Below are 11,502 nucleotides of genomic sequence, written 5' to 3' on the forward strand. Positions count from 1 at the left end.
CATGGCCAAGTTGATGCTCTGCAAATACTATCAACCTGTCAAACATGCAGAGGGTAGTTAACTGAACAGTGCAGGCGAGATATTCATGAGCTCCTTTAACCTCAATTTTCTTGGGCTTTGCCCTATGAAGATTCTGAGCTGCTCAGTAGACATAATCTCATGAAAGCCCTTGCTGAGGGAGAAGAGCTATCTGTCCTCACCACCCACTCCACTTGTTATCCCTGCCCTACCGTTGGTAAACAAGCAATTGTGAAATCAAGGTGGCACAATCTCGGAGCCAGTCCGATCTTGTTCGCTCAATATTGGATCAATATGAAATGCATCACCATGTATTTAGAAACTGCATAATGTTCACTGTATGACTGATGGATAAAAAGGGCTAAGAAAAAATTGGATTTCAGCACATGCAATGGCTACAAGATCAAATCTGTTTATTGAATGCAGCAGTACGAGGCATCTGGGCCTAATACAGGCTGTAGGAAAAGAAATGTGAAAACTGATGCTGGTGACAGAGAATGATAAGTGAAGTATTTCTTTGCTTCTTTTGCGTGTGTGGAATTCTTGTATTAGAAGATCAGTTCATAGCCTTAAAAGTGCTTTTTTTTTGTAAGCGTCTATTGAAATACACCGTGGAATAAGTCAGATCTATGCACAGCAACAGAATGTGACAGACAAGTGATGTAGTTGCTGTCATATTCTCAGGTTGCCAAACATGCATGAAAATAAGTACCTAATAGAGCACCACAAACCAAATGAAAAAAGGAAGATGGTACATAGATGGGCATGAGCTGGTGATTCCATGCACAGTTCAAATTCTGGAAAGGTGTTAAAAAAGGGATGACTATGGATCAGTCTGTGTCAGTTTATTTGTTTGTTTGTTCATCCGTTCCTTTGTCACACTGTTCTATTTATGAGGCGGCATTGTGGACAAAGGTCGGTCTAAAAAACACGAGAGGAAACAAACCGTTTTTGCGTGAGCAAGATCCAGTTAGCTAGCAAAATGTGTAATAATAATACACATAGTGTCAGATCTATAGCTATTCTCCAATGAAAACATACACAGTTATTATTATTATTATTTATTTTATTTTTTATTGGTAGACCCTATATGTATTAAACATTTGTAATTTGTTCTTAGTGACCATAGATAACTTGCACTGGTGTTTTACTCGGTACATGCTGCTCTGGGAATGTTGTTGGAACTATTAAAAACAAAGCCTGTTTTCTTTGAAAAGTTTAGATTTTTTAATTTTAATAAATCAAAATCAAGCTAGTTACAATATTATGTTTCTACAATGTTAAACTCACTTATGCTCTGAAGATAGTATATCCCTGGCCAGGTTAGCACTGTGATATGAGATAAGTCAAGTCTATCCAATGTCCAGGGATGCATTTGCTAATAAACCAATGGTCTGCTATTTCTGGTGAATCATGATCTGGATGGGCCAGTTCAAATGTGATATGCCTAAGTTTCTTATGTATCTGACTAGCAGCAAATCTACACATTCAATGTTTACAAAAAAGAATGTGTTAAAGTTGAGGCAGCTTGTTCATTAGTGAGCAATATGTGTCTGAAACAATACCTAACAAACCAAACCACCATCCCTGAGCTAATTTATTTATATAATTGCTAGCTAGCTAAACTTGTGTACTTGGAATATTATATTAACCAATTAGCCATACTTCCTCTTTCATAAAATGGGTAAAGCATTGTTATTAGCTAGTTAAATATGCAAAATCTGACAGTCACAAAGCCAGCTGATGCTTTATACAACCAAAAAGTGTAATATAAAAGGATTTATTTCCAAACAACCAAGGCAAAGATATAAGCAAGATTTAAGTATTGAAACCAAACTGCCTAAATTTAATTGTCAGAATCAATAAAAAAAAATCACAGCTGATGAGGCCCATAATTACCATCAACTGGGAATATTCCAATAAATAAATTAAGTAGATGCCTGCAAGACATGCCATACATATTAATCTAACAGTCAGTTCATGAAATTTAAATACCTAAAGAGCTTATAACACATACCCACACATGTATTTTACAACACATGCAAAGTCTTGCCCCTCTCTGCAGTGTTGGTTACTCATTTAGCCCAACTCAACTCAAAAATATATATATATATATATATATATATATATATATATATATATATATATATATATATATATAAAGCAGTTCTGCAAAGAAGAGAGGGCTACAATTCTTTCACAGCAATGTGAAAGACTAGGAAATGTTTGGTTGCAGTTATTTCTGCTAAAGGTGGTGCAGCCAGTTATTAAGCTTAAGGGCGCAATAACTTTTTCACATGGGATACATGGGTGTTTTATCATTTTTCTCATTAAATAAATGAAATAATTATATTAACAGTGTGTTTACTCAGGTTCCCTTTGTCTAATATTGCATTTTGTCACAGAAACCATTCAGTGTTACAAATATGTAATAGAGGAAATCAGGAAGGGGACAAATACTTTTTCTTATCACTGTATTCACAGCACTGCATATATATATATATATATATATATATATATATATATATATATATATATATATATATATATATAATGAAAGTCCCACATATTCGATTAAATGGCTTGTAATGAGAAACAGTAGGTGGCTTACCAGCCAAGTGTATGCTGGTCAATGGCAGCAAAAACTTGCTGGAACCAGTCAGATTGCAGGAAACCAATTTCACAAACCATAACTTCCCTTTCCAGATGCAGTAGTGATACTGTGTCTGGGGATGAAAGTAATATATTATAGTTCGTCATATTCCCCAGCCCTTTACTTTCTCTGGGGGATATGACTATCCATAATAGATACACCTTCCGTATTTATGCACAGACCACCAAGAACTTTGGGCTAAGGTTATTTTTGTGCAATACAAATTGAAAATATTACAAACATCATAAATAATACAAATGTGGATTTTGCTACGATCATATATACATATGCATTTTTATATGGCTCATCCCATTGCCATTAATGTGTGCAATAACTGGATTACTAAATCTGCTTGCATTTATGTACATAACTCTGTGGTGTAAATAGAAAATTAGCCCTATAATTTTAACCTTTTTGAACACTTTGTCCAAATAATGCACTTTCTGGACTTATTTTAAAATTAGTACGCACACATTTATGCTGCATCCATAATGGCAATCATTATGGCTGAATGCCATTAACCATGTATTATGAATAAGGATTTAGATAACAGCCTCCATGCTAGTCCCAATGTTAGCTTCTGGTCCTATGAAAAATGAGGGCAAAATATATCACACTACATGACAATCATGCTTATAAAACCCACAAAGTCTCTTTAAAATGCACTCTTTCATATGTACAGAGCTAGGGTACACCTGTGCCATATACTGAATACTTTCGGTTAAAATATGTCATTTTATAATGTATGACAAATTGTATTAAACACACAATGATTTTAATATTGGTGATAAATTTGTATTATTTTATGTAGCGATCACAACCGAAGAGTTAGTATAAAACCTGATTCAGAAGACCTGCAGTCTGTTGCTACTTGGTATGTTCCAGTGCTAACCATCTTTTCAAATAATTTTTGGACAGAGATAAAATAAGCAATGCTTCAAAAATGGGAAATGCTTTTAGCTCTGCATTGGAGGTGAACAAATATCATTAATGTTCCTAGCTCATCATTGGCCATATACAGTACAGTACCTGCAGACCTTTAGATCTTCCAGCTTTTTTAGGCACTCTGATCATTCAGTATATACCTCTGATAGAGTAGGAAAGGGAATCCATCTGTATGCAGATAGGAATAGGCAATTAAAACAGAAATCTCTCCTCAAACAATCCCCACTCACTCAGATGCAACATCTACTCTCTTCCTTACTTGATAAATATTATTCCTCATAGCAAAAGTAAACCTAATAAATCTCACAATCTATTTTTTTATCGCGTCTGTTTACGCTGGGGAAATTGTGAACGTGAGCGATGGGAAATTACTGCCTTACGCGGTTCAATCCAAGTTCCATTGTTCCGGCATATTCTGTAAAATATTCTGTAAAATGAGGACAAAGGCATGTAGCACCCTTTAGTGTAAAAAACATTGTGGTCCAGAGCTAATACTCTCATATTCTGCATGTTGACCCCTTTCTTAATGTTTTACACACAAGCTGGCTTACATAACAGTTTTGGCCTGAAATCTGCATTTTGTGTTGGGGGAATATTGTGTGATTTTAATATTATGAAAGATAAGTGGTACCTAAGCATAATTTTACTTAGATTTGAAAAATGCTAAGTGTAAATCTGATCTGCAATAATAGCCACAGCTTGTTAAGGTATCACAGCAGTAGAGTTAACCAATTGAAATGAGATTCAATCAAATAACATCTTTTTTTGGAAAATAAGAGTGTGATAGCAGTGAAGTGGTTTGGAATATATCACAATCAGGTCACAAACAGAAAGAGTAAAATAAAAAAGTTTATAAATAGCCTTTTTCATGGCCCAAACAACTAAAAAGCACAAGTTCAATTCTGCTTCAAAATGATGGTACAGGTGTGTGTAGGAAGATTTGCTTTCTGTTAGACGTAGTAATCCACTTTAATAAATACACTTTCACATCTCCTATTATTTTATCATATTGGTCAGCCAATTTAATAGGTCATGTTGTACAAGTGTGAAAATGTACAACTGTGAAACCTACGTATACTAACAGTTTCAATACCAGTAACCTAGTTAAAGAATGAGCCACCTATGACAAACACAAATAAACTCCAACATGTACTCAATTCTTAATTTCAACCTGAACAAGAAAATATTCAGTTACTTATTTAGCAATTAAATGTCTTCCACATTTAATTAAATTAAGCACAGGCTGTACAGGACCATTGCATATAAAAGTGTATGTTTTTGCACCATTACAAAATTCAAAAAGTTAAACCCAACATCTAACACCTTTCATTGCAGCAGTTGACTTTTTTGCCGTTTGTTTGCAAATAAGATTTTTAAAAAATCTTATATAGCTATAGACCTCTATACAGTATATATACCTACTAAATCAACAGCTTGATATGATTATACTCACATTGGGTGATGATATTGATTGCAGTCACACACACACACACCCGCAGGCGCACACACATATACACTCAGATACACACGACAGACGGATTCAAAGAAGGTAGATTCAAAGTCTGCATCGTTTTGAAAGGCCTGCATCACAAATATGATGTGTGTGCTCTGTGTGGGGACTGGGAGTCCAGGGAGGACTCTCTAGGGTAATGTGTCCTGCTTTACTTGTGCTCAGCAGTCTCACAGTGAGGCCAGGGGGCACAGAGCAGAGGGTGGGGGTGGGGGCTGATGAGACGATGACTGTGACCTGGAAAATATGCCAGGCAGGACAGCACAGCCACCTCAGAAACGACACCAACACCCCGCGCTCCCCCCTCACCCCCGCCCACACCCTCCCTCCGCTTCGCCTCACGAATCAATGCAGGCTGATAATCTATCCATCAGAGCAGTGGACTTGAAGTTAGGTCTAAAACTAAGCCCGTCGCATCAGAATTGAGCTATCTCTATCCAATGTTTCCTTCCTTTAAATATTACCTTCCTTATTTTAGTTCTCCTCAGTAACACGCTGATAACTGGAAGTATTGACGTTTCACTTTAAGAGATCAATACCCCCCCTCTCCAGCATAGTTTGATGCTCAGTGCAAACCTCAGAACTAGACCAATGTAATTCTACACATCCATACGCAGAGACCAAATCACTCTGTATATTAGCATTAAGTATGATCTGTTTGGTAAAAATGACACATCCATCACATCCAAAAATCAATTTTAATTCATTAGTTGTTTTGTTATCCATATTTTGGTGCTCACCTCAATATAAGTTGGGGCATTATTTAATAAATTATTAGTGCAATCTTAAGTGTGCCTGTTTCTCGAGCTGGAAAACAAATATCAGCATGTCACTTGAAAAATGTCAGCATTTTATTTGGTGCATAACGATAGTCTGTGATCTTAAGTTTGCCTGTTTCTCATATTTAAAAAAAAAAATCTAATATCAGCACAACACTTGGTAAATGCCAATGTTTTATTTGTTTTGTGCCAGTAATCAGTCATTGGGTAAATAGAAGTAAAGTCTTACATCTATGCCAGATTAAAATTTACATCAATCACCAGTATGTGTGTTACACAGCACAATTTTCCGGTGAGTGTCCTCCAGTAACTCTAGAAAAGTCACAAAAGACCTTTTGCTCTAGATTATTTGTGTTATATTTTAACATATTTCTACTGTGTAATGTTCAATGAATGGGGAAAAAACCCTTTGAGCTAATCATCCTCATTGTTTAAACATGAAAAACTACTTGGTGCTGACTAATTCTTATGAAAGATAATTATCAGACGGCCTTTAAGAAAATTTAAAAGAATAGGCTTACGTTAGTTTATTTATTAAGTTCATAGTTCTTTTTTTATATTTTTAAAAAAAAATGAGCATTCAATGATGATAACATTTTAGGAGTAAAATAGCAATACATTTTGTTTAGAATTAGATTTTATTATGCCAGTGTTTCTTCCTGCATAGGTATAGCATGTTCAATTGGACTGAATGAATTTGAATGAATGGAGTCGTGCTGGCAGGCTTGTCCAAATTCTCCTCTGACTTTTAATATTTGTATATTTTACGTAAAGAAAGATTAGTATACGTTAGTATATTAATATACACAAGCATATAGATTAGCGATTACCAGAGGAGTTGAATTGAGCTTGGTTTCTTAAAAAGGAATGCACTAGTATTATCCATCTGTCAGTATCCTGGGTAATGTAGTTCAGAGTGCTAGACTGGCCCTTCTTTTCCTGTTACCGTCTCATGCGTACCTCCCAAAAATAGCCCTTTAAGGCTTTTCTACCATTACGTTAAGCCAGACATAATTCAACTGCGCAGTATCAGTAATGGTAAGACAGAATGTTAGTTTCATGGGTGATTTTTATCATGAGTTTTCTGCTAATACGCCATATTTTCTTCTTGTCAAGGTGAACAGCAGTAGCTCTTTTTGTTTGTTTTTGTTTTTGTATGTGTGTTCTGTTCGCCTACAGCTTGCTTGACAGCTTGCTTCCAGGAGAAATAAAACTGGCCTTGTTCTTCACACTGCAAAATATATTTTGTTTGGATGAATTCTATGCTCGTAGAACTGTCTTTCTTGAATAGTTTCACCTCCCTCCCCCCCTTCCCACATGAGTTCAGGACTTTAATATGATATCATGATTTATCGAGTGTGATTCTTTAACCAAAAAGAATAACTAGACAAATGTGTATAAAACAAAACCTAACCTTATACTCATATACTTATACCTGGGTCTAAAACAAAAATAGTTTGTGAATAATTGTCAACATAATGATCAAGTGCAAATGCATTGCTAATTCATTTAACAATGAGCTTGTGACTGTGCTTTAAACTGTGCTGAGAAGTTTGTTTGGAGGGGGGGAGGGGGGTATGGTATATGGGCATATTTAAAACTACATTTGCCTGAAAACTGTTACCCAAAAAACTCAATTTGTTATGTGCAGCCAGAAGAGGATTAAACGGTCTTTTAGTCAGACTGGCAATAAAGATACAGCCTCAAAATCTTTGTCAATATTGTATCCATTGTGTTCTTGTGTTCTATTTCAGTTAGATGAACTTTGACCTTCTCCTGTTATCATGGACATACTCCTTACATGCTTTCCTACTATCCCTTACCTTGTTTATTTGTCTTATGTCCTACAAAATATGCTACTTTAGGTTAGTTTTCTTCAGGTTGTGCAGTCTTCACCTCACAGATTCCACAGAACTGTCAATCATAATGTCAAATTTATTTTTTTGATTTTGACTTAGAAATACCTGACCTCTTCCAGTCATGAACAGTATGTTCATGAAGATCACGACTGAAAAAGAGTAGAGTTTCCTTTATATGATTTCTGTTTTTTGTATTTTTAACTACTCAGACATGCCTTACACATAAACTATTTTTACAATATATTATGTGACAGTTAAATTTTACTGTACCATTACTGTATTATGATGAATATTTGTAAAACTCAGGCTAGCAGCTTATTTGTCGGAAGAAAGTTTCAAATGCAATAGCCTTGAGTAACTGAATGCAGATTGATGTCAAAGGTGGCGCCAGGCCCTGGTTCTCATCCTCTCCATCCTCTCTCTGCTCGACCCTCCCCTGCTCCCCACTGCAGCCCAAGTGTGCAACAACGAGCTGATGCGCTGTCAGAACGGCGGCGTGTGCCACAACAACGTGCGCTGCCAGTGCCCCGCGGCCTTCACCGGACTGCTGTGCGAGAAGCGTCGGTGCGAAGGCGAGGCCGGGGGCTGCGGGGGCCCCGACTCCGGCCAGGCCGCACTCCCCCTGCCCCCGGCCCCCCTGCTGCTGCTCCTGCCCCTCGCCCCCGCCCTCCTGAGGGAGGCCTGCTGGCCCACGGCGCTCTGAAGCAGAGCGACAGAGAAATATATCCAAAAAAAAATCTACAAGCATACAAGCAATCCACCCAACCCAAGACACAGGCTGTCAATAAGGAATGTGCCAGAATGAAAGCAAAACTATAATTTGAAGAAGAAGAAAAAAATTATAATAAAGTATTGAAATCAAAAATAAATACATTTAAAAACAGAAAAAAAACAAAGATATATTTAATGAAATAACTGAGCATTTGCTTCATAAAGCCGACAAATGAACGGAGACCAGTGAACTAAGCCATACTAGATACCATTCCCCAAGAGAGGATCCAGAGATGAAAGACTGTTTTTCCTCAACCTCGCCGCGGCAACAGCAGCTGAAACCACTCGATGGCGATCACAACAATGTCAGAGCCACACTCTGGTGCTTTTGAGTAATATGTTGGCTGGGTTGCTTTGGGCTAATCTGACGCGAAGCAATGTAGGACTGTCCAGTTTGTGTGGACTGACACTGAAATTAAACTCAAGCATTCTTTGCTGTCAGTGCATTGTGGATATAAGGAAAATCACACCGACTGGCACGTTTGACCTGTGACCTGCATTAGTCCCGCCCTCTACTCTCTCTGCCCCAGTTATCCCTCCCTGCCCCCTCTTACCTGTGCTATTGTGAAAGTTACTCCTGTAACCCTCGTTGGTTGAAAGATTTTTTGTCCAATGTTAGTGACGCACATGTGTAATAGCCCTGCCCCCGCCCCGCCCCCCCCACCACCACCCACCCAAAAAAGTAAAAAGAGCAACCCCCTGTCCTTCTTTTATCTTAGAAGCACTGCATCAATAGAGATCATCGCAAAGATGCTAGTGTCCACATGAGCAGAAGTGCTTAGAAAAAAAATCAGTGTATTTAATTTTTGTATTTAAAGAACAAGTTATTTTCTTGATGAAGCAAAACCATGTAATGCATATACATTTTTGTATTATTGCCGATACATGTTAAAAGGCAACTTGTTAATATATTCATTCATTATGAGAAGGAGAAAAATAAGAAATGGTTTACTTTTTATTCCTATTTGGTTGTGCAGAGCTTCCTCTGTATTGGCAACGTGCTGGCATCAAAGAATATAAGTTTACATATATACTAAAGTGTAATAAGATTCCACCAAAGGACATTTAATTGTTTTCTTGTTGCTTTAACACTGGAAAATTTAAGTGAATAAAATATATTGAGGAAAAACTGTGTAAGTCTTATTGGCTGTTGTTTGTTTTTTGGCTAAAACACAGATAAATTAATTTCAGAAAAAAAATAAAATAGTAATATCTATAGTCCAATTGTAGCCTATATAAGGTAGTGTTACCAAATTCCCTGGAGGGCCATGTGCAAAATGCAATGAGAACCAACAGTGATGGAGATTACTGGTATAAATGAAATATGGGACATCAAGATTTCCTGTGAATAAGTCAGTAAAAGCAAAAAGGGCTGAAATACATGGCTATCCCAGATAAAATGGGACATCTGTTCACCCTAATATAAAGGGTCGTTGGCATACCATCCCGGTTTTAAGTTAAGTTATATTTTATTGACCCCATGGGGTATTTTGTCCTTTGAATTTGACCCATCCTAGTTACTAAGGAGCAATGGGCAGAGCGAATGTAAAGAGAGTTATTTTTGGAACTGTTCTCACAAAAAACAGCTTTGCCAGTACCCTAGTGGGACATTTGCCATGGTTAATGCTTGTCAGGAGGTTACATGATTGATTCCCAAGCTGAGCATTGCTAGTGTACATTGAACACGAGGAAGGTACATTACTTCCTCAGTAATTATCCAGCAGTAAAAGTGAATCAGCAAATTAAGTAAATTGTCTTGCATAAAGTTGTCCACTGAGCAAGTAAGTAAGATAAGTAAGTAAGTAAATAAATGAATACATAAATAAATAAATAAATAAATAAATAGCAGACCACAGCCAAAAATGACTCCCTGCAAGTTCCTGGGTTACATAGAACTTGTGATTATGATGCTATGCGTTATATATACATGTGACAAATCATTAGTTTAAGATCTTGTAAACATTTTATTTCAATGCCAGTCTGTGGCATGCTGTGAAACATGTGAATGTGCTCCCGCAGTAGTAGATCTCGCACGGTGTTTGCGGCAGTCCAGATCTCCAAGCAGGTTTCCAGCGTTCTCCTTGGCAACTTGTTTGTAGCTGAGTCCAAAAAACAACAGAAGGTTAACGGGTAACAGCCAACTGCGATGCCCCACTTATAATCACAGGCCTCTCCTAAAATCAGCTGCACTGTTGGCTCTACCATGTCTTCAACATGTTTTCCACACATCCTCTAGAAGAGGCCTTGTTTCTGCATTACCATTGTGGGTAAGTATCTGTATTTGCGATGAGTAATTCCTTTTGATGACACATGTATTTATTGTCACGAGCATAAGGCTAAAAATATAGGATTAGTAATTGTTAAGGTTAATAACTGTCCATGTGCATTTAATTAATTGTGTCCCCATCTGTTTGAACCATAATGTTACAATGTTACTCATCCAATATATTTGCATAAAAGACTTACATTTTCATTTTCAATATCTTCTGTTGTCCAAAAACATACAGTATAATTGTGCAGCATGACCTTGTTGCAATCTGACTGAAACTAGGAGGGAAAAAAAGAGGGGAAAATGCTCAAATCCTAATCATTATTCCTTAAATTTATCAAACGCCTTTGAAGACAAATTACTGCAGCTTTTAAACATCAGACATAAACTCTTTGTACTTCTAAAGAGAGCTATACTTGGGAAAATGTTGGAAAATGTGGTGAGCTTCATTGGTATTTATATGCTATTTGTCTCGAATTCAATCCGGTAAAGATTTGTTTCAGTAGAATGCATTGTCAGAGGGGCAAATTAAATATTAAAAGGTATTGACGTCTTGCTGAGAGGCTGTGTTCAAAGTTTATTCAGTATAGTAGGTCTCATCAGCCAAGAGACAGTTCATCCATAATGTGAAAAAGTCAGATCTTGCAGAGGGGATTGTTTTTGTTTTTGAGTTGAGTTTTGTTAATCAGATTCCTGGA

The 11,502-nt window shown here is 36.9% G+C and overlaps 1 protein-coding gene across 5 annotated transcripts in view; it reads left to right on the forward strand.

Annotated features, from left to right (window-relative positions):
* The window catches only part of ntng1a (netrin g1a), a 106,805-nt gene extending 97,138 nt beyond the window's left edge, over positions 1-9,667 (forward strand). For all 5 annotated transcript variants that reach the window (XM_064332266.1, XM_064332262.1, XM_064332263.1 and 2 more), the window contains one exon: positions 8,217-9,667. In XM_064332266.1, coding sequence (XP_064188336.1) covers positions 8,217-8,467 — 251 coding nt within the window. In that variant the 3' untranslated portion in view covers positions 8,468-9,667. The remainder of the gene's footprint in view (positions 1-8,216) is intronic.
* Positions 9,668-11,502: the final 1,835 nt, after the last annotated feature.

Source organism: Anguilla rostrata, chromosome 4, assembly GCF_018555375.3.
Source record: "Anguilla rostrata isolate EN2019 chromosome 4, ASM1855537v3, whole genome shotgun sequence".
NCBI classification, from domain to species: domain Eukaryota; kingdom Metazoa; phylum Chordata; class Actinopteri; order Anguilliformes; family Anguillidae; genus Anguilla; species Anguilla rostrata.